This window comes from Pleurodeles waltl, chromosome 2_1 (genome assembly GCF_031143425.1).
Source record: "Pleurodeles waltl isolate 20211129_DDA chromosome 2_1, aPleWal1.hap1.20221129, whole genome shotgun sequence".
Lineage (NCBI taxonomy): Eukaryota > Metazoa > Chordata > Amphibia > Caudata > Salamandridae > Pleurodeles > Pleurodeles waltl.
The window spans coordinates 457,246,820-457,270,896 of NC_090438.1; the positions used below are offsets into that span (position 1 = coordinate 457,246,820).

Consider the following 24,077-nt stretch of genomic DNA (forward strand, 5'->3'; position numbering starts at 1 on the left):
CTTGTGATTTTGAAGGTTCAAAGCGGTACTGAATTCACTACCATTTTTACTTCACAGGGGGTCTCCAACCTCAGATTGGTCATCCAACAGTTGGACCACTGCCTATGGACAGGGGACCAGGTAAACTAATGCCATTCCTAGCTTAGATATTTTAGCCTTGTATTCTTTTTCATTCTTTCAATGAAAAATTACAAGCTAGACCCCAGGATTTTAGGAGTGAGCACTGTTTATGTAATTACTGGGTTCTGTATTTTCCATTCACACTGTGTGATACTTTTTAATGGAAAAACAACATGGGTCATCAAAGAGCAAGAGTTTTACAACATTGTAATTACCCCAGAGACATGACTGTTTTTTCTTTTGAGATTCCAGGGCAGTCCATTGCTACTGGGTAGCACCATGTTTGTTTATGGTAGTTAATGTTGATGTCCAAGGGCCACAATACTTATGCACTTCAGTTGGACAGTCAAGTGACATCTGAAGGAAGCTGCCTTTGTATTTACTGTACCAAAATGACGTATAGTGTGCACAGAGGTCCAGGTGTTTCCCAGAGTCTTGACAGAGGCTAAAGTATATAATACTAATGCTCTCTTTTATTTTTGTGTGGTCGAGTAGTTAGACTTAGCAGATGGTAGTGCAAAGCATTTGTTGTCCACAGAGTCAAGAAATAAGGGACACACTCAATGACTAACTCCAGGCCAATTGTTTAATGTAGCAAAAATATATTTTGTTACTTTAATACTAGAATTAGAAGATCTCTGTTGGAGGTAAGTGAAGTGTTAAGTAGGTATCAAGCATATGTATCAAATGTACTTTGGTTTTTGCAGATAAAGCAGTTTACAAGTAACTAAAAAATTTCTGTTTCAAAAGGAGTCAATAGAGTTGGGGGGGGGTGAGAGGGTGTTCTCACATTTAACAGGTAACTACACAATTTACGATTCCAGTCTTCAGTGGGTGGATGCCCACAGGTCAAAGTTTAGGCTGACCCCAATGGTGCAGCACCTGCAACACAGAGGTGACTGGGTGCAGAGGTCAAAGTTGTCATTGGGTTTAAAATGGAATCCTATGAGGACTGGGGTGCTCAGTAGAAAGCAGATTGCAGGTAAGTACCTGCGGTTCCAGAACACAGGCCTGAGGGGGTTTAGATCAGCACGTGGTGGTGGTGGTGGGGGGGGTGCAGCCGGGTACAGGGTGCAAACACAGAACTGGACACCCAATTCTTTTCATTAGGGGTCCCCGGGTTCACAAAAGATGCTGCAGGCTGGGTCCAGGGGATTGGTTCTGGAAAACCAAAGGCTGGACAAGCAGGAGAGGCACCTGCTGGACGTTGCTGGACCATCAGTCAGATTCTCCAGGGCCAGGGGACTGCGGATGCAGGGGTCTCCTGGGGGGCGTCGAGAATCTTCGTCAGATGCAGTCGCGGTCAGGGGGTCCTCTGGATTCAGGCTGCAGGCGTTGTTGTGTTGGCCAGGAGGGGTCATTCCAGGGTGGACTCAAAGTCGGATTTGCCTGGGGGCCTTCTCAGGTCTGGTGGGCCACCTGGAGTCAGCCCGTGGGCTTGAGGTGTAGAGTGGGGAGGGCAGTTCTGGGGCCCTTTCTGGAGGTTTCTTCTGGACAGGGCCACTGTCCTAAGGAGTTTTTGGTCCTCTGCTGGGCAGGCAGTCCTCTGAGGGTTTGTAGAGGTCGCTGGTCCAGCAGGATGCTTCACCTTCTTGGAGCAGGGGACTTTGAAGACAGGCCGGTTGTCATCAGGAGTCTTCACAGCTGGGGTCGGCTTGGCAGTCCTTCTTCTTTCTTCATGAGGCCACCAGGAATCTGCCCCTAAATACTAGTTTTAGGGGTGTTGCAGGAGTCAGTGGGCAGTAGCCAATGGCCATTGCCCCTAAGGGTGGCTACACCCTTCCTGTGTCTACTCCTTTTGGGGAGGGGGGGCACATTCTTACCCCTAATTGGCCTTCTCCTCCAAACCAAAATGTAAGATTCTGCATGGAGAGGGTCACTTCAGCTTTGTACACCTTTGGGGTGGTCCTAGCTGCAATGGTCACGCCTCCCTGTTTTACCTAATTTTCCCATCACACCTCCCCTAAACGCGGAGCCTGGTTCAGGGCACAGGCATCTGCACTAGCTGGAGTGCCCTGGGGCACTGTAACAGGAGGCCTGAGCCTTTGAGGCTCACTGCTAAGTGTTACAGTTCCTGCAGGGGCAAGGTGTGAAGCAATTGTGGAAACAATGGTACAGTTTAGGGAAAGAACACTGGAACTGGGGACTGGTTAGCAGTATCCCATCCCAGTACACACGGAGTCAAGTTAAAATCAATACCAGGCAACAAGTGTGGGGGGTAGGGGGCAACCATGCCAAAAGGGGCACTTTCCTACAACATCTTTTAGGCATGTGACTTTTTCAAAGTACTGAGGGTAAGCAGTGAAGGCTTACACTTGGTAGGGGGTGGAGGTGGGTAGAAACCCTGGTTCAGTGGTACACAATACATATTTCTCAATAATGTCAATGTTTAGTCAGATACTGATTTTACATCATCATAGGAAAATGACTTTCTGATTAGGTAGGTAAAACAGAACAGTTATAAGAAAGACATACAACAAATCCATATGGTGCATGCCCCTTTTGGGGCTGAGATATAAATCCAACTGTTATAGCAAACGTTTCTACATTTTTGTAATATTGTCCCTGTCGCCATTGTTATCCTACATTGTTGGTTTGGGTAATTTCAGGGAACTTCAGAATTGCTTAGGGCTTTAGTTCTTAGCAGTGGTGAACTTTAGCTAAACAGCTTTAAAGGCTGGCAGATGGCACCAATGTGGGGACTCTGGTCTTTGAGTACCACTATGATATGGTGATATCTCTACAGGTAGCTTACAGGCAGAATTAAAGATGTCACCCCAGAAATGCAGGACCTAAAAACCCATTACCCAAACAACTAGGTTCTCACCCAACAAGTCTTTGCAGTCAGCTGGAGCACTGGTAAAGGTGATGGTGCAGCTCTTCGACCCAGATGATGATGTTGCTTCCTCTCGGGCAACTGGACTGAGGTGATGTGAGGCCAAGGCAGACTTAGTCTTTTTACTCTTGTTCCTTCCCATAACCCCCCGTTTTTTCTAGTAACCTGGACCTTATGCAGCTCTTGTGGATCAGCACCCTTCAAACAGCTGCCGTCTGGCAAGAGAGTAGCACTCCAGTATAGACTATACTCTTACTCCTTTTGTCCTCATCTCCTTCAATGGGGTGGAGGCCTTCTTGGTGTCAAGTCAAGAATGGTTATTGATTTACTAGTCTGATGTCGGAGCCAGAGGGTTTTCCTGTCATAAGTATAGCAGCATGTCTACCAGCCCACCTTTTTACCTCACTCGGTTTTCCCAATTTCCAATGGGTTGATTTGGATGCAAGCAATGCTACAGTTGCTTGGCAGTCCACAACGCAGTGGTTATAAGCCTCTGAGAAGAAATCCAGGGTAGGAGAGAGTAGAGGTAGTTCTGGTGACCTTGGCACGTTGGTGACAATGCTTGTCGTTTTGGGGGCGCTCTTTACATATTTGGTGGTAATTCCTGACAGTTTGGCCCTGTTGATGGAAATTCAATGCACACCGCAGGTAAAACAGTGGCCCCGGCTTATTGATGGTTATTTTGGCATTTTGCACTATCCATAGATGATTAGTTCCCAGTGCTACCTTTGGCATACTGTAAGTCTTGTCTTAGTAGTGTCTTATTGTGTTCGAAGCATAAGTATCTGGTTTCATGGAAACTGAGCTTAAAATCAGTGAACCTGGGCATAGAGATTCTCTGGGAACAATGAATGAGTTGCTTGGCTTTTGGTATTTTGTGCATTATTGAGCTGGTTTGTTACAAATAAGAAAAAAATAATATTGTAGTTGAAAAGAAAAAGGTTGTTTATACAGGCTGTCCTCAGTCATCATTAGGTCTCTGCATAACTTCCATTTAGTAGTTAGTCTATCCTAGATTCACATGCTGTGTATTATTCCATTGTCTACTGCTGGGGTAAGAAAAATATACTGTCGTGAAGTAAATTGTTTGGGTATTGACAGTAGGCGTGATGTCACATCCCAACAGATCGTACTCCCTCTTCAGACTCTATTCATTTGGGAGCTGAATATCTTTGCTTGATTTTTAAGTAAATGTGTAGCTTTTGTGAAGTCCGAGTTCACAGGACCGGAGCTGGAGTCTAATATGCATTGCAGCAATCCAAACACCTGCCTGCTTGAACAGGAGTACATGCATTTGTACGTATGCACCTTGTCCTACCTCTATCAGATACCTGGTGAACGTGTGCCATGTGGATGACCAGTTGGTGGATTATCTTTCTTTTACACATTCATTTAGGTGGTGTTCTAATTCTTTCCTTCTTGCTGAAAGAATTAGCGATCTTGCCACTTCCACCAGCCAGATGTACAGTCTCCCCTCCCCCGGTATGTAACCTTTAACCTCCTTCTCTACCTATTGTCTTCTGACTTGTCTATCCTGAACCCATTAGTCTGATCCTCATGGATATACATGTAGGGTTGTTATCCCTATCTACTGCCAAATCACAATGCCACTTTGAAGCGTGGCTTGTTTTTTTTTTCGCTCTCACCCCGGCTGCTTGGCATGATGAATCTGTCTCTAGATAAAAAGGACAGAACTATTTTAGATTGAAATTAATGAATACTCCTAAGGGGGTTTTGGTAGCAAGTAAAAGTCTGACTCTTGTGGTTTTCTGCTGCCATCTGTGTGCGAGCTGTTCTTGTAATTTTAACAGCATTGGTATATTTGTGGCTAGATAGCAGATTTATTTCACTGTAATATGCACCACCTACATTATGTTGTCTATCATGGGTTTGCAGAGAGCCAAGAGAGAAAGAAGGAGACAATAACCAATGCCTCCCAATTCCCCCACATTGGATTACCAGGCAAGGTGGCGGAAGACCAAGGAAACTGCTGTTTCCTTGTGTAGTCAAAGCATTGAAAACCATCTTTTGTTCTTAGCTACCTTTTGAAAAATGGCAGTAAAAATCGTTTTCCGAATCTTGTATGCCTCAAGTTTTTTTTCCTTCTAGTGGATAGCATATGCAATTGGGTTATGAAAGAGCCAGTTGCAAATGAGTCAGAAGTTAGCTCCAAATCCACAGGCCCCTTCGTATCACCAAAATGTATCCACTGTCATTCAGGCAACTTAAGTCTTCTTTTTATATATGATGAATCTAGCAAGATACTAATATGATGATCTGGAGAGCCATTTACACAACAGTAAAGACACCTGAGGGCTGTGTGGGTGACATCTATATACATAGACCACATTTGTCTCCCTTTGAAGGTGGACGCTAATATGAAGGAGAACATTGACAAGTAGGTTACTATAGTGAGTGTTTGCATAGTGCATTCCCTCTGTTGCGTCTCTGTCATTAGACTAGTACCCTCCTAATCTCATGGTCAGGAATCCCATTTATCCAACTGACATCCGAGTACCATTTGATTAATAATTATATTGAATTATACCTTTCTTAAAGGCATTCATCAAATCAGACTTCGCCTCTTCTACAAAACATCTACATTTGTTGCAGGCATCATCCTCTCAAAGGCATGGCAAGATTGAGTGTTTTTATCCTACTTTCAATAGCATTATGTATGAGCAGATGGGAAGCATCATCTACTGGGCAGGGTACCATCTTAAGGTGGCAAAACCCTTTTCCTTCTCTTAGGGTGTAGTCATTTTTGGTTGTGCCATTTAGTGTTTGGGCTAAGCCTCATCTTCACCTTGAGCAGGATGCTGCCTGTTTCCGATTTTATAATTCCTTGTGTATAAGGCATGGTTTGAAAGGATTACAGTCACTCTACAGTGCATGGAAACTAATGATGCATAATGCTTTTCCATCCATTCTCACTCAGCAGTAATGAAAAATTATCAGACTTTCAGTGCGTTGACCACTTGTATCACTGCACTCTCTTTTTCTCTCCCTACTCTCCAAGGGAGCCTGCAGCACTCTCCTGTGGGACCTGTCAGATCGGCATCCATGGAACGAGTTCCAGGTATCCGTGGCAGATGTCTTCAACTGGTTGCCTCCACCCTTAGTGTCAAAATAGAGGCATAGACTGAAATTATGATTTCAGCTGAACTATAAAAATAACAAAAACTACTTTAGGCACTGCTCATTTGGTGTTTTCATGATCTTCCCACTATCGCTGTTGCACTCTATTTAGCAGGCTTAAATAGTGTAACAATATGTTTTTATTACAGTATCACCAAGCACGTTGTGATTTTATTGTATTTCTATAGTACTTAACCCTGAAGATTTCAAAACACTGTGGCTATTCTTTTTTTAATTACGTAGCTGAGTAAAGCGTGAACCGGGAATTTCTGTTTGCTGAGCACTGTTGAACATGTAATCTCCCCATGCTGTCTACACATCCTTGGCTCTTTTAACAAATAAACCTCTTAGCCAGATTCTGTTTTGAGTGTCAGTCAGTTTTGGGATGAGCTAAAAATGCACTTAAGTGTAAGGGTCGTTTCTTGCATTTGTACTTTCAGCCCTGATCTCCCTTGCAATAATGCAACCCCCCTTTTCTAAACCAAGAGCTCATGCAAACGTTTCCTGTTCAGTAGCACTACCATAGCCAGTGGTCATACTTGTAAGGAAGTATGTACCAGGGTTGATAGGTGTAGCTCGATGTGTGCAACACGGCCCCATCATGTTACAGCCTAGGCACAGTTCCTTTATTTTAAATTGAGCAGCAGCACAATTTAAATACATTTAAGAATGTGTTTAGTAACAAATAATCTTTCTTGTTCCTCCAGATCATAATGTGGCTAATTTTATACAATATATGATTGATTTCAAATGTACTATATTGCATTATAGGTCGTCATTTTTGGTTGGAGGCATATAAAGATTCATTTTGTGGCCACCATACACAGAATGTTGTCCTCAAAGCTAATTTAGAGAGCTATTTGGGTTTAATTGTCATTCGCCAGATAGAAATCCCATTGTATAAGGAATATCTTTTTGAGACTAACTGCGGGTACAGCTTAAGTTTGCCTTGCCCCTATATTATTTTGGATGACTTTAGACGAACAATATTTCTAGCTTACAGCGCACTTTTCTGTGGCATTTAATCAGAAAGAAACCACGTGTTCCCTGTGTGACTCTTCACTCTATTAACCAGGTCCTTGTTGTGGTCGGCATTGTATAGTGTTGATCATATAACTGTTAATGTCCTGAATCAGTGTAGTGGTTTTAGAACTAAATTAATAAAAGGTGGATTTTAAAAGTTATGGCTCTTCAAACGAAATTGGCTTAAGAATCTGTGTGCACATAAATGGTTGAAAATAAGGGGGGTTGTGTTGGTTGTCATAGCAAACATTTTCTGTGGTCTTTGGATTTCAGTGGGATTGTATGACGGAATGGGGCGTCCAAGTGTAGAGTGTTTTGTTTGTTGTTAAACGGCAAGTTGCTCTAAATCATTATTGCACTGTGTATTTGTACAGATGATGGCACCTACGTTTGCTGCAGTTCAAGTGAAAGCAAGATCTGGATGCACATTATAGTTCATTACTTGTTTGGTTCAAGTTTTAGTTACAAAGCAAACTTGACATTTTTTCTTCTAGATTTTGTGATGTTATACCAAATTTGAGTGCTAGGTTTAAAAAGTGTTTTAGAAAATTTGCATCAACTCTTACTAGCTGTTTTGTGCGTGTCTGGTATTGGAGCTGTTGTGCTATCTTTGAAACCCTCTGTCATACCAACTTCTTCTTACATTTGGATCCTTAATTTAAATCCAAAAAGTTGTCAAAGTAGGTTTTGCTGCTGCCAAGCATTTAAGTGGCTGTATGTCAGTAGATTATGTGCAACTGAATGAAGTGATGAGATTGGTAGAATAGAAAGTTGTAAGTTGAGCTAAATGTTTAAGCAGTGTACAAACCTGGACTAAACAAATGTAATTATATTTGAACAGTACTTTGCTTGACATTCTGTTAGTGCAATTCTGTGCTGGGTAATGTGAGTGCACTGGTCTATGAAAACTCTTTTTTTGTGAATGGCATGTGCGGTTGCTTTTTTGGGGGCTTGGTGCCTTTAGGAGTTACTGGGGCTCACTGGTGTCAGTTGAGATCATCCACCTCTGGCTTTCCAGCGTTGCTGTACTATTGTCACCTCAAATAAAAAAAACGAGCAGACCAGTTCAGTCGTTGACTATTAAGTTAGGATTGTCCCTCCTCTCTGGGGTTTTTGTGACTCAGTAACACACATTGCAATGTTGAGTAAGTCACTGTCCAGTCAATGCTTATAATTTTAAATAGAAAGGAACTTCAGTACAAAGAAAGCTAAAAATAACTATGCATAAAATTACAAAGCTATGTACACAAAATGCAGTTGGCAAAATGGTTATTAGTTAAAATAATTCATGAAGGTCCCCTCTCAGATAACCAGAGTATAAATGAAATACCTCAATAATTTATCACAGACTGGATCTAATTCCTTACACCTAGTCTACTGACATTATCTGCATGGTACCTGCAGTGTACCCCGTGGCATATTGCGTGCCTGCAGGCTCTAACATGGAAATCCACAAAATCCCTAAATAGGCCTATTATAGGACTTGAACTTTTCTCCACCAACACAGTTAAGCCTACAGATTTTATATATGTAATCACACAATTGAAATATTAATTTAAGGCTTATGCTCAAAGACATTGATAACTCCTCCCTTACCTGAGAAACATGCTTCGTTAATGCATTTCTAGCATCAATAGCTTACATGCATTTCTTCTGGGTGCTGGAGAGCTATATGCCTGGTGCAAGAGATTTTTTGCTAACGACACTCTTGTCAGTTGGATTTTCTTTGTCTGGTAATGTTTTTTTTTCTTTGCATATATTACAGTCTCTATGCCGGACCCTAGAGCTCCCTTGCAGCGTGGGCCCCCAGTCTCGAATGTGCCTCCCCGAGGCCTATTAGGAGATAACCCAAATGACCCTCGAGGACCTACTTTAATCAAAGATGACCCCAGGTACTGTATTGTATTTTATTTTCATTTATAAAGCACTTTCCTAAACACTTGTGAGGCCTGCAGCACTCTTCTGGATGGTCTGGTTGAAATATTTACATAGCACTTGATAAGCCTTTCGAGGTGCATGTTTGAAAGAGTGCTGTTATTGATTGGCCTGAATGGGACATGACATGTGTAGGAAGTTGGCTCTGTATGCACTTTTTCAAAGTATGGAATAATATGCACAGAGTCCAAGGGTTCCCCTTAGAGGTAATATAGTGGCAAAAAGAGATAATACTAATGGTCTATTTTGTGGTAGTGTGGTCGAGCAGTAGGCTTATCAAAGGAGTAGTGTTAAGCATTTGTTGTACACACTCAGGCAATAAATAAGGAACACACACTCAAAGACAATTCAAGGCCAATAGGTTTTTGTATAAAAAGATATATTTTCTTAGTTTATTTTTAAGAACCACAGGTTCAAGATTTACATGTAATACTTCAAATGAAAGCTATTGCAGGCCGGCACTTTAGGAGCTTTGAATTAGCAAAATAGCATATACACTTTTCACATAAATCACATATAGCTATTTTAAAACTAGACAGTGCAATTTTCAACAGTTCCTAGGGAGAGTAACAGTTTGTTAGTTTTTGCAGGTAAGTAAACCACCTATGGGGTTCAAGTTTGGGTCCAAGGTAGCCCACCATTGGGGGTTCAGAGCAACCCCAAAGTTACCACACCAGCAGCTCAGGGCCGGTCAGGTGCAGAGGTCAAAGTGGTGCCCAAAACGCATAGGCTTCAATGGAGAAGGGGGTGCCCCGGTTCTAGTCTGCCAGCAGGTAAGTACCCGCGTCTTCGGAGGGCAGACCAGGGGGGGGTTTGTAGGGCACCGGGGGGGACACAAGTCCACACAGAAAATACACCCTCAGCAGCATGGGGGCGGCCGGCTGCAGTGTGCAAACAAGCGTCGGGTTTGTAATTGAAGTCAATGGGAGACCAAGGAGTCTCTTCAGCGATGCAGGCAAGGGGGGGGCTCCTCGGGGTAGCCACCACTTGGGCAAGGGAGAGGGCCTCCTGGGGGTCACTCCTGCACTGGAGTTCGATCCTTCAGGTCCTGGGGGCTGCAGGTGCAGTGTCCCTACCAGGTGTCGGGTTCTTAGAAGCAGGCAGTCGCGGTCAGGGGGAGCCTCGGGATTCCCTCTGCAGGCGTCGCTGTGGGGGCTCAGGGGGGGCAGACCAGGGGGTTTTGTAGGGCACCGGGGGGGACACAAGTCCACACAGAAAGTACACCATCAGCGGCGCGGGGGCGGCCGGGTGCAGTGTGCAAACAAGCGTTGGGTTTGTAATAGAAAGCAATGGGAGACCAAGGGGTCTCTTCAGCGATGCAGGCAAGGTGGGGGCTCCTCGGGGCAAGGGAGAGGGCCACCTAGGGGTCGCTCCTGCACTGGAGGTCGGATCCTTCAGGTCCTGGGGGCTGCGGGTGCAGTGTCCCTACCAGGCGTCGGGTACTTTGAAGCAGGCAGTCGCGGTCAGGGGGAGCCTCGGGATTCCCTCTGCAGGCGTCGCTGTGGGGGGGGGGGGGGGGGGTCAGGGGGGTCAACTCTGGCTACTCACGGTCTCGCAGTCGCCGGAGAGTCCTCCCTGAAGTGTTGTTTCTCCACAAGTCGAGCCGGGGGCATCGGGTGCAGAGTAGCAAGTCTCACGCTTCCGGCGGGAAACACAATTGTTTTAAAGTTGCTCCTTTGAAACAAAGTTGCAGTCTTGGGTGAACAGGGCCACTGTCCTCGGGAGTTTCTTGGTCCTTTTAGAGCAGGGCAGTCCTCTGAGGATTCAGAGGTCGCTGGTCCCTGGGGAAAGCGTCGCTGGAGCAGTGTCTTTAGAAGTGGGGAGACAGGCCGGTAGAGCTGGGGCCAAAGCAGTTGGTGTCTCCGTCTTCTCTGCAGGGGTTTTTCAGCTTAGCAGTCCTTTTCTTCTTAGGTTGCAGGAATCTGAGTTCCTAGGTTCAGGGGAGCCCCTAAATACGGAGTTTAGGGGTGTGTTTAGGTCTGGGAGGGCAGTAGCCAATGGCTACTGTCCTTGAGGGTGGCTACACCCTCTTTGTGCCTCCCCCCAAGGGGAGGGGGTCACATTCCTATCCCTTTTGGGGGAATCCTCCATCTGCAAGATGGAGGATTTCTAAAAGTCAGAGTCACCTCAGCTCAGGTTGCCTTAGGGGCTGTCCTGACTGGCCAGTGACTCCTCCTTGTTTTTCTCATTATCTCCTCCGGCCTTGCCGCCAAAAGTGGGGCCGTGGCCGGAGGGTGCGGGCAACTCCACTAGCTGGAATGCCCTGTGGTGCTGTAACAAAGGGGGTGAGCCTTTGAGGCTCACCGCCAGGTGTTACAGTTCCTGCAAGGGGGAGGTGATAAGCATCTCCACCCAGTACAGGCTTTGTTACTAGCCACAGAGTGACAAAGGCCATGTGGCCAGCAACATGTCTCGAGTGTGGCAGGCTGCTAAAACCAGTCAGCCTACACGGGTAGTTGGTTAAGGTTTCAGGGAGCACCTCTAAGGTGCCCTCTGGGGTGTATGTTACAATAAAATGTACACTGACATCAGTGTCCATTTATTGTGCTGAGAAGTTTGATACCAAACTTCCCAGTTTTCAGTGTAGCCATTATGGTGCTGTGGAGTTCGTGTAAAACAGACTCCCAGACCATATACTCTTATGGCTACCCTGCACTTACAATGTCTAAGGTTTTGCTTAGACACTGTAGGGGCACAGTGCTCATGCACTGGTGCCCTCACCTATGGTATAGTGCACCCTGCCTTAGGGCTGTAAGGCCTGCTAGAGGGGTGACTTATCTATACTGCATAGGCAGTGAGAGGTTGGCATGGCACCCTGAGGGGAGTGCTATGTAGACTTACTCGTTTTGTCCTCACCAGCACACACAAGCTGGCAAGCAGTGTGTCTGTGCTGAGTGAGGGGTCCCCAGGTGGCATAAGATATGCTGCAGCCCTTAGAGACCTTCCCTGGCATCAGGGCCCTTGGTACCAGGGGTACTAGTTACAAAGTACTTACCTGGATGCCAGGGTGTGCCAATTGTGAAAACAAAAGTACAGGTTAGGGAAAGAAAACTGGTGCTGGGGGCCTGGTTAGCAGGCCTCAGCACACTTTCAAATCAAAACTTAGCAACAGCAAAGGCAAAAAGTCAGGGGGTAACCATGCCAAGGAGGCATTCCCTTACACAACCCACCAGCCCGCCCACCCCCCCAAACGAAAGAGGATGAGACTAACCTTTCCCAAGAGAGTCTTCATTTTCTAAGTGGAAGAACCTGGAAAGGCCATTTGCATTGGCATGGGCAGTCCCAGGTCTGTGTTCCACTATAAAGTCCATTCCCTGTAGGGAGATGGACCACCTCAACAGTTTTGGATTTTCACCTTTCATTTACATCAGCCATCTGAGAGGTCTGTGGTCAGTTTGAACTACAAAGTGAGTACCAAAGAGGTATGGTCTCAGCTTCTTCAGGGACCAAACCACAGCAAAGGCCTCCCTCTCAATGGCACTCCAACGCTGCTCCCTGGGGAGCAACCTCCTGCTAATGAAAGCAACAGGCTGGTCAAGGCCATCTTCATTTGTTTGGGACAAAACTGCCCCTATCCCATGTTCAGAGGCATCTGTCTGCACAATGAACTGCTTGGAGTAATCTGGAGCTTTTAGAACTGGTGCTGTGCACATTGCTTGTTTCAGGGTGTCAAAGGTCTGTTGGCATTCTACAGTCCAGTTTACCTTCTTGGGCATTTTCTTGGAGGTGAGTTCTGTGAGGGCTGTCACTATGGATCCATATCCCTTCACAAACCTCCTGTAATACCCAGTCAAGCCAAGGAATGCCCTGACTTGAGTCTGGGTTTTTGGAGCTGCCCAGTCCAGAATAGTCTGGATCTTAGGCTGGAGTGGCTGAACTTGGCCTCCACCTACAAGGTGTCCCAAGTAAACCACAGTTCCCTGCCCTATCTGGCATTTGGATACCTTGATAGAGAGGCCTGCAGATTGCAGAGCCTTCAAAACCTTCTTCAGGTGGACCAGGTGATCCTGCCAGGTGGAGCTAAAGACAGCAATATCATCAATATCATCAAGATAAGCTGTGCTAAAGGACTCCAAGCCAGCAAGGACTTGATTCACCAACCTTTGGAAGGTGGCAGGGGCATTCTTTAAACCAAAGGGCATAACAGTAAACTGATAATGCCCATCAGGTGTGGAGAATGCTGTTTTCTCTTTTGCTCCAGGTGCCATTTTTATTTGCCAGTACCCTGCTGTCAAGTCAAAGGTACTTAAGAATTTGGCAGCACCTAATTTGTCTATGAGCTCATCAGCTCTAGCAATTGGATGGGCGTCTGTCTTGGTGACAGAATTGAGCCCTCTGTAGTCCACACAAAACCTCATCTCTTTCTTTCCATCTTTGGTGTGAGGTTTGGGGACTAAGACCACTGGGCTAGCCCAGGGGCTGTCAGAGTACTCAATTACTCCCAATTCCAGCATCTTGTGGACTTCCACTTTGATGCTTTCTTTAACTTGGTCAGACTGTCTGAATATTTTGTTTTTGACAGGCATGCTGTCCCCTGTGTCCACATCATGGGTACACAGGTGTGTCTGACCAGGGGTGTAAAGAAATGGCTCCCTGTTGCAGTTACCCCCCACTTTTTGCCTGATACTGATGCTGATGCTGACTTGACTGAGAAGTGTGCTGGGACCCTGCTAACCAGGCCCCAGCACCAGTGTTCTTTCCCCTAAAATGTACCATTGTCTCTACAATTGGCACAACCCTCGCATCCAGGTAAGTCCCTTGTAACTGGTACCCCTGGTACCAAGGGCCCTGATGCCAGGAAGGTCTCTAAGGGCTGCAGCATGTCTTATGCCACCCTAGGGACCCCTCACTCAGCACAGACACACTACTTGCCAGCTTGTGTGTGCTGGTGGGGAGAAAATGACTAAGTCGACATGGCACTCCCCTCAGGGTGCCATGCCAACCTCACACTGCGTATGGCATAGGTAAGTCACCCCTCTAACAGGCCTTACAGCCCTAAGGCAGGGTGCACTATACCACAGGTGAGGGCATAGGTGCATGAGCACTATGCCCCTACAGTGTCTAAGCAAAACCTTAGACATTGTAAGTGCAGGGTAGCCATAAGAGTATATGGGCTGGGAGTCTGTCAAAAACGAACTCCACAGCTCCATAATGGCTACACTGAAAACTGGGAAGTTTGGTATCAAACTTCTCAGAATAATAAACCCACACTGATGCCAGTGTTGGATTTATTAAAAAATGCACACAGAGTGCATCTTAGAGATGCCCCCTGTATTTTACCCAATTGTTCAGTGCAGGACTGACTGGTCTGTGCCAGCCTGCTGCTGAGAGACGAGTTTCTGACCTCATGCGGTGAGAGCCTTTGTGCTCTCTGAGGACAGAAACAAAGCCTGCTCTGGGTGGAGGTGCTTCACACCTCCCCCCTGCAGGAACTGTAACACCTAGCAGTGAGCTTCAAAGGCTCAAGCTTCGTGTTACAATGCCCCAGGGCACTCCAGCTAGTGGAGATGCCCGCCTCCTGGACCCAGCCCCCACTTTTGGCGGCCAGTCCAGGAGAGATAATGAGAAAAACAAGGAGGAGTCACTGACCAGTCAGGACAGCCCCTAAGGTGTCCTGAGCTGAGGTGACTCTGACTTTTAGAAATCCTCCATCTTGTAGAAGGAGGATTCCCCCAATAGGGATAGGAATGTGACCCCCTCCCCTTGGGAGGAGGCACAAAGAGGGTGTACCCACCCTCAGGACTAGTAGCCATTGGCTACTAACCCCCCAGACCTAAACACGCCCTTAAATTTAGTATTTAAGGGCTTCCCTGAACCTAAGAATTTAGATTCCTGAAACTACAAGAAGAAGAGGACTGCTGAGCTGAAAAACCCCTGCAGAAAAAGAACAGAAGACACCAACTGCTTTGGCCCCAGTCTTACCGGCCTGTCTCCTGCCTTCCAAAGAAACCTGCTCCAGCGACGCTTTCCAAAGGACCAGCGACCTCTAAATCCTCAGAGGACTGCCCTGCTTCAAGAAAGACAAGAAACTCCCGAGGACAGCGGCACTGCTCCAAAAGAACTGCAACTTTGTTTCAAAGGAGCAGATTTAAAGACCCCTGCAACTCCCCGCAAGAAGCGTGAGACTTGGAACACTGCACCCGGCGACCCCGACTCGACTGGTGGAGAACCAACACCTCAGGGAGGACCCTCCGGCGACTCCAAGACCGTGAGTAACCAAAGGTTCGATGGCATATGTTGCTGCAGATACACATGTTTGGCACAGTCCGCTGCCTGGTGTTGGGCTCGGAGTATTACAAGTTGTTTTTCTTCGAAGAAGTCTTTTTGGTCACGGGACCGAAGGACTCCTCCCTCTTCGGCTCCATTGCGCATGGGCGTCGACTCCATCTTAGATTGTTTTTTTCCGCTGTCGGGTTCGGACGTATTCCTTTTCGCTCCGTGTTTCGGTTCGGAAAGTTAGTCAGAATCTCGGAAGAAAGCGTCGGTATTGTTCCGTTCGGTATCGGGATAGTTAGGTACATCGACACCGATCATCGGAAGACTTTGGGGTAGCTTCGATTCCCCCATCGGGGCCTGGTCGGCCCGACCGAGTGCGACATCGAAGCCGATGGAACGGACCCCGTTCCGTTTCTGCCCAAAATGTCACAGTAAGTATCCTTATACAGATCAGCACTTGGTCTGTAACTTGTGCTTGTCCCCCGAGCACAAGGAGGATACCTGTGAGGCCTGTCGAGCCTTCCGGTCCAGAAAAACACTCCGGGACCGAAGAGCCAGGCGTCTACAAATGGCGTCCACGCCGACAAAACAACGTTTCGACGACGAAGAGGAAACATTCTCGGTTCCGGAATCAGAATCCGGAGACTCCGACGTCGAACAACAGCAACAAACTGTGAGTAAGACGTCGAAAAGTAAAACCATCGACAAAACGAAAGCCCAGGGGACGCCACTGCCAACAGGCCATGGCTCGACCCATAAAACAGGCGACCCGTCGAAGGCGCCGAAAAAGGGCACGCCCATAGCGAAGACACCCGACTCCGGTCGAGGGACCGCCATGGAGCAACCTCGGAGCCGAGAAAGCGGCTCCGAGAGACAAAGACAAGATACCGGCACCGAAAAACATCGGCACCGAGAATCCATGCCGAAAGGAACAAAAATTCTGTCGGTGCCGAAACCGAAAAAAGATTCTCTCTCGGCGCCGAAAAATACCACACCTTCATCCTACTCAGAGGAACAAGGAATAAGTGGCCAGATGCACAGATTTGGACAAGAGCTCCAAAGTGTAGAATCAGACTACACACAAAAGAGACTGTACATCCAGCAAGACACAGGGAAGATATCAACCCTTCCCCCAATAATGAGGAAAAGAAGGATCAGTCTCCTCAAGGATGACGCACAACCACAAGCCAAAGTGGTCAAAAAAGTCACGCCTCCGCCCTCTCTACTACAACAGGCATCGCCGGCACAAACACCGCCACAAATGCACTCACCAGCGCAAACTACCATAAGTCAAGATGATCAGGATCAAGACGCTTGGGACCTATACGACACCCCAGTGCCGGACAATGATCCAGATTCATACCCCACAAAGCCGTCACCGCCAGAGGACAGTACCTCATACTCACAACTGGTGGCTAGGGCTGCAGAATTCCACAATGTCCAACTGCATTCAGACCCTATAGAGGATGATTTTTTATTTAACACCCTCTCGGCTACACATAGCCAATATCAATGTCTCCCAATGCTACCGGGGATGTTACGGCACGCAAAACAAATTTTTGAAGAGCCCGTAAAATCAAGAGCCATCACCCCAAGGGTGGATAAAAAATACAAACCACCACCCACAGATCCAGTGTTTATTACTTCGCAGTTACCACCTGACTCCGTAGTAGTAGGGGCAGCTCGCAAAAGAGCAAATTCCCATACATCTGGTGACGCACCACCTCTGGACAAAGAAAGCAGAAAATTTGATGCGGCAGGGAAAAGAGTAGCATCACAGGCAGCCAACCAGTGGCGCATCGCAAATTCTCAAGCGCTGCTGGCCAGATATGACCGCGCTCACTGGGATGAGATGCAACTTCTCGTAGACCATCTTCCCCAAGAATACCAAAAAAGGGCGCAGCAAATAGTTCAAGAGGGACAAACGATCTCAAACAATCAAATCCGCTCTTCACTGGACGCAGCCGATACTGCAGCGAGAACAGTCAACACTGCTGTCACCATAAGGAGACACGCTTGGCTCCGCACTTCAGGCTTCAAACCTGAAATCCAGCAGGCTGTCCTTAATATGCCCTTCAACGAAAAACAACTTTTTGGCCCTGAAGTGGATACAGCCATTGAAAAACTTAAAAAGGACACAGACACGGCCAAGGCCATGGGCGCACTCTACTCCCCGCAGAGCAGAGGCTCTTTCAGAAAAACTCCATTTAGAGGGGGGTTTCGTGGCCAACCCACAGACACCACCAGCCAACAAACCAGAACCACACCATATCAGGGTTCCTTCCAAAGGGGAGGTTTCAGGGGATATAGGGGGGGTCAATTCCCAAGGAGTAGGGGAAGATTCCAGACTCCAAAAACACCTCCACCTAAACAGTGACTTTCAAGTCACGCAACCCCTTCACTCAACACCAGTGGGGGGAAGACTAAGCCAATTCTACCAATCTTGGCAACAGATTACAACAGACAATTGGTTATTAGCAATAATCCAACATGGCTATTGCATAGAATTCCACAACTTCCCACCAAACATCCCCCCCAAAACACGCAAAATGTCACCACAACATTTAGAACTTTTAGGACTAGAAGTTCAAGCACTACTGCAAAAGGATGTAATAGAGTTAGTACCAGTACAACTAAAAAACACAGGAGTTTACTCCCTGTACTTTCTAATTCCAAAAAAAGACAAAACATTAAGACCAATATTAGATCTCAGGACACTAAATACCTACATCATATCGGACCATTTTCACATGGTCACACTACAAGACATCATTCCACTGCTCAAACAGCAAGATTACATGACCACATTAGACCTAAAGGATGCGTACTTTCATATACCAATACACCCTTCTCACAGAAAGTACCTACGGTTCGTATTCAAAGGAATACATTACCAATTCAAGGTGTTGCCATTCGGAATAACAACTGCACCAAGAGTGTTCACAAAATGTCTAGCAGTAGTAGCAGCACACATCAGGAGACAACAGATACATGTGTTCCCTTACCTAGACGATTGGCTAATCAAGACCAACACAGTAAAAAAATGCGCAAACGACACCACATTTGTCATACAAACCCTTCACAAACTGGGGTTTTCCATCAACTATACAAAATCACACCTAGAACCGTGTCAAACACAACAATATCTAGGAGCAACCATCAACACATCAAAAGGAATTGCCACTCCAAGTCCACAAAGAGTGCAGGCATTCCACAAGGTAATAAGTGCTATGTTTCCAAACCAAAAGATACAAGCAAAATTTGTGCTAAAACTTCTAGGCATGATGTCATCATGCATAGCCATTGTCCCAAACGCAAGACTACACATGCGACCCTTACAACAGTGTCTAGCATCACAATGGTCACAGGCACAGGGTCAACTTCAAGATCTGGTGTTGGTAGACCGCCAAACATACCTCTCGCTTCTATGGTGGAACAGCAAAAATTTAAACAAAGGGCGGACATTTCAGGACCCAGTGCCTCAATACGTTATAACAACAGATGCTTCCATGACAGGGTGGGGAGCACACCTCAATCACCACAGCATTCAAGGACAATGGGATATACACGAAACAAAATTTCATATCAATTACCTAGAACTGTTAGCAGTATTTCTAGCGTTAAAAGCCTTCCAACCCATAATAACACACAAATACATTCTTGTCAAAACAGACAACATGACAACAATGTATTATTTAAACAAACAAGGAGGAACACACTCAACACAATTGTGCTTCCTAACACAAAAAATTTGGCAGTGGGTGTAAGGAAATGCCTCCTTGGCATGGTTGCCCCCTGACTTTTTGCCTTTGCTGATGCTATGTTTACAATTGAAAGTGTGCTGAGGCCTGCTAACCAGGCCCCAGCACCAGTGTTCTTTCCCTAACCTGTACTTTTGTATCCACAATTGGCAGACCCTGGCATCCAGATAAGTCCCTTGTAACTGGTACTTCTAGTACCAAGGGCCCTGATGCCAAGGAAGGTCTCTAAGGGCTGCAGCATGTCTTATGCCACCCTGGAGACCTCTCACTCAGCACAGACACACTGCTTGCCAGCTTGTGTGTGCTAGTGAGGACAAACCGAGTAAGTCGACATGGCACTCCCCTCAGGGTGCCATGCCAGCCTCTCACTGCCTATGCAGTATAGGTAAGACACCCCTCTAGCAGGCCTTACAGCCCTAAGGCAGGGTGCACTATACCATAGGTGAGGGTACCAGTGCATGAGCATGGTACCCCTACAGTGTCTAAACAAAACCTTAGACATTGTAAGTGCAGGGTAGCCATAAGAGTATATGGTCTGGGAGTTTGTCAAACACGAACTCCACAGCACCATAATGGCTACACTGAAAACTGGGAAGTTTGGTATCAAACTTCTCAGCACAATAAATGCACACTGATGCCAGTGTGCATTTTATTGTAAAATACACCACAGAGGGCACCTTAGAGGTGCCCCCTGAAACTTAACCGACTATCTGTGTAGGCTGACTAGTTTTAGCAGCCTGCCACAAACCGAGACATGTTGCTGGCCCCATGGGGAGAGTGCCTTTGTCACTCTGAGGCCAGTAACAAAGCCTGCACTGGGTGGAGATGCTAACACCTCTCCCAGGCAGGAATTGTCACACCTGGCGGTGAGCCTCAAAGGCTCACCTCCTTTGTGCCAACCCAGCAGGACACTCCAGCTAGTGGAGTTGCCCGCCCCCTCCGGCCAGGCCCCACTTTTGGCGGCAAGGCCGGAGAAAATAATGAGAAAAACAAGGAGGAGTCACTGGCCAGTCAGGACAGCCCCTAAGGTGTCCTGAGCTGAGGTGACTCTAACTTTTAGAAATCCTCCATCTTGCAGATGGAGGATTCCCCCAATAGGGTTAGGATTGTGACCCCCTCCCCTTGGGAGGAGGCACAAAGAGGGTGTACCCACCCTCAGGGCTAGTAGCCATTGGCTACTAACCCCCCAGACCCAAACACGCCCTTAAATTTAGTATTTAAGGGCTACCCTTAACCCTAGAAAATTAGATTCCTGCAACTACAAGAAGAAGGACTGCCTAGCTGAAAAACCCCTGCAGAGGAAGACCAGAAGACGACAACTGCCTTGGCTCCAGAAACTCACCGGCCTGTCTCCTGCCTTCCAAAGATCCTGCTCCAGCGACGCCTTCCAAAGGGACCAGCGACCTCGACATCCTCTGAGGACTGCCCCTGCTTCGAAAAGACAAGAAACTCCCGAGGACAGCGGACCTGCTCCAAGAAAAGCTGCAACTTTGTTTCCAGCAGCTTTAAAGAACCCTGCAAGCTCCCCGCAAGAAGCGTGAGACTTGCAACACTGCACCCGGCGACCCCGACTCGGCTGGTGGAGAACCGACACCTCAGGAGGGACCCCAGGACTACTCTGATACTGTGAGTACCAAAACCTGTCCCCCCTGAGCCCCCACAGCGCCGCCTGCAGAGGGAATCCCGAGGCTTCCCCTGACCGCGACTCTTTGAACCTAACGTCCCGACGCCTGGGAGAGACCCTGCACCCGCAGCCCCCAGGACCTGAAGGACCGGACTTTCACGGGAGAAGTGACCCCCAGGAGTCCCTCTCCCTTACCCAAGTGGAGGTTTCCCCGAGGAATCCCCCCCTTGCCTGCCTGCAGCGCTGAAGAGATCCCGAGATCTCTCATAGACTAACATTGCGAACCCGACGCCTGTTCCTACACTGCACCCGGCCGCCCCCGCGCTGCTGAGGGTGAAATCTCTGTGTGGACTTGTGTCCCCCCCGGTGCCCTACAAAACCCCCCTGGTCTGCCCTCCGAAGACGCGGGTACTTACCTGCAAGCAGACCGGAACCGGGGCACCCCCTTCTCTCCATTCTAGCCTATGTGTTTTGGGCACCACTTTGAACTCTGCACCTGACCGGCCCTGAGCTGCTGGTGTGGTGACTTTGGGGTTGCTCTGAACCCCCAACGGTGGGCTACCTTGGACCAAGAACTGAACCCTGTAAGTGTCTTACTTACCTGGTAAAACTAACAAAAACTTACCTCCCCCAGGAACTGTGAAAATTGCACTGTGTCCACTTTTAAAACAGCTAATTGTCAATAACTTGAAAAGTATACATGCAATTTTTATGATTTAAAGTTCCTAAAGTACTTACCTGCAATACCTTTCAAATGAGATATTACATGTAGAATTTGAACCTGTGGTTCTTAAAATAAACTAAGAAAAGATATTTTTCTATACAAAAACCTATTGGCTGGATTTGTCTCTGAGTGTGTGTACCTCATTTATTGTCTATGTGTATGTACAACAAATGCTTAACACTACTCCTTGGATAAGCCTACTGCTCGACCACACTACCACAAAATAGAGCATTAGTATTATCTCTTTTTACCACTATTTTACCTCTAAGGGGAACCCTTGGACTCTGTGCATGCTATTTGTAGGAAGTTGGCTCTGTATGTGCTATTTCAAAGTAAGGAATAGCATGCACAGAGTCCAAGGGTTCCCCTTAGAGGTAAAATAGTGGTAAAAATAGATAATACTAATGCTCTATTTTGTGGTAGTGTGGTCGAGCAGTAGGCTTATCCAAGGAGTAGTGTTAAGCATTTGTTGTACATACACATAGACAATAAATGAGGTACACACACTCAGAGACAAATCCAGCCAATAGGTTTTTATATAGAAAAATATCTTTTCTTAGTTTATTTTAAGAACCACAGGTTCAAATTCTACATGTAATATCTCATTCGAAAGGTATTGCAGGTAAGTACTTTAGGAACTTCCAATCATCAAAATTGCATGTATACTTTTCAAGTTATTGACAAATAGCTGTTTTAAAAGTGGACACTTAGTGCAATTTTCACAGTTCTTGGGGGAGATAAGTTTTTGTTAGTTTTACCAGGTAAGTAGGACACTTACAGGGTTCAGTTCTTGGTCCAAGGTAGCCCACCGTTGGGGGTTCAGAGCAACCCCAAAGTCACCCCACCAGCAGCTCAGGGCCGGTCAGGTGCAGAGTTCAAAGTGGTGCCCAAAACACATAGGCTAGAATGGAGAGAAGGGGGTGCCCCGGTTCCGGTCTGCTTGCAGGTAAGTACCCGCGTCTTCGGAGGGCAGACCAGGGGGGTTTTGTAGGGCACCGGGGGGGACACAAGCCCACACAGAAATTTCACCCTCAGCAGCGCGGGGGCGGCCGGGTGCAGTGTAGAAACAAGCGTCGGGTTCGCAATGTTAGTCTATGAGAGATCTCGGGATCTCTTCAGCGCTGCAGGCAGGCAAGGGGGGGATTCCTCGGGGAAACCTCCACTTGGGCAAGGGAGAGGGACTCCTGGGGGTCACTTCTCCAGTGAAAGTCCGGTCCTTCAGGTCCTGGGGGCTGCGGGTGCAGGGTCTCTCCCAGGCGTCGGGACTTTAGGTTCAAAGAGTCGCGGTCAGGGGAAGCCTCGGGATTCCCTCTGCAGGCGGCGCTGTGGGGGCTCAGGGGGGACAGGTTTTGGTACTCACAGTATCAGAGTAGTCCTGGGGTCCCTCCTGAGGTGTCGGATCTCCACCAGCCGAGTCGGGGTCGCCGGGTGCAGTGTTGCAAGTCTCACGCTTCTTGCGGGGAGCTTGCAGGGTTCTTTAAAGCTGCTGGAAACAAAGTTGCAGCTTTTCTTGGAGCAGGTCCGCTGTCCTCGGGAGTTTCTTGTCTTTTCGAAGCAGGGGCAGTCCTCAGAGGATGTCGAGGTCGCTGGTCCCTTTGGAAGGCGTCGCTGGAGCAGGATCTTTGGAAGGCAGGAGACAGGCCGGTGAGTTTCTGGAGCCAAGGCAGTTGTCGTCTTCTGGTCTTCCGCTGCAGGGGTTTTCAGCTGGGCAGTCCTTCTTCTTGTAGTTGCAGGAATCTAAATTTCTAGGGTTCAGGGTAGCCCTTAAATACTAAATTTAAGGGCGTGTTTAGGTCTGGGGGGTTAGTAGCCAATGGCTACTAGCCCTGAGGGTGGGTACACCCTTTTTGTGCCTCCTCCCAAGGGGAGGGGGTCACAATCCTAACCCTATTGGGGGAATCCTCCATCTGCAAGATGGAGGATTTCTAAAAGTTAGAGTCACTTCAGCTCAGGACACCTTAGGGGCTGTCCTGACTGGCCAGTGACTCCTCCTTGTTTTTCTCATTATTTTCTCCGGCCTTGCCGCCAAAAGTGGGGCCTGGCCGGAGGGGGCGGGCAACTCCACTAGCTGGAGTGTCCTGCTGGGTTGGCACAAAGGAGGTGAGCCTTTGAGGCTCACCGCCAGGTGTGACAATTCCTGCCTGGGAGAGGTGTTAGCATCTCCACCCAGTGCAGGCTTTGTTACTGGCCTCAGAGTGACAAAGGCACTCTCCCCATGGGGCCAGCAACATGTCTCGGTTTGTGGCAGGCTGCTAAAACTAGTCAGCCTACACAGATAGTCGGTTAAGTTTCAGGGGGCACCTCTAAGGTGCCCTCTGGGGTGTATTTGGCAATAAAATGTACACTGGCATCAGTGTGCATTTATTGTGCTGAGAAGTTTGATACCAAACTTCCCAGTTTTCAGTGTAGCCATTATGGTGCTGTGGAGTTCGTGTTTGACAAACTCCCAGACCATATACTCTTATGGCTACCCTGCACTTACAATGTCTAAGGTTTTGTTTAGACACTGTAGGGGTACCATGCTCATGCACTGGCACCCTCACCTATGGTATAGTGCACCCTGCCTTAGGGCTGTAAGGCCTGCTAGAGGGGTGTCTTACCTATACTGCATAGGCAGTGAGAGGCTGGCATGGCACCCTGAGGGGAGTGCCATGTCGACTTACTCATTTTGTTCTCACTAGCACACACAGGCTTGTAAGC

The 24,077-nt window shown here is 47.4% G+C and overlaps 1 protein-coding gene across 6 annotated transcripts in view; it reads left to right on the forward strand.

Moving 5' to 3' along the window:
* CSTF2 (cleavage stimulation factor subunit 2) overlaps positions 1-24,077 on the forward strand; it is a 348,937-nt gene that overhangs the window by 148,565 nt on the left and 176,295 nt on the right. For 2 of the 6 annotated variants that reach the window (XM_069213200.1, XM_069213218.1), the window contains 3 exons: positions 58-120; positions 5,976-6,035; positions 8,883-9,009. In XM_069213200.1, the coding sequence (XP_069069301.1) occupies positions 58-120; positions 5,976-6,035; positions 8,883-9,009 (250 nt within the window). The remainder of the gene's footprint in view (positions 1-57; positions 121-5,975; positions 6,036-8,882; positions 9,010-24,077) is intronic. The other 4 variants (XM_069213209.1, XM_069213237.1, XM_069213227.1 and 1 more) reach the window with 2 other exon arrangements.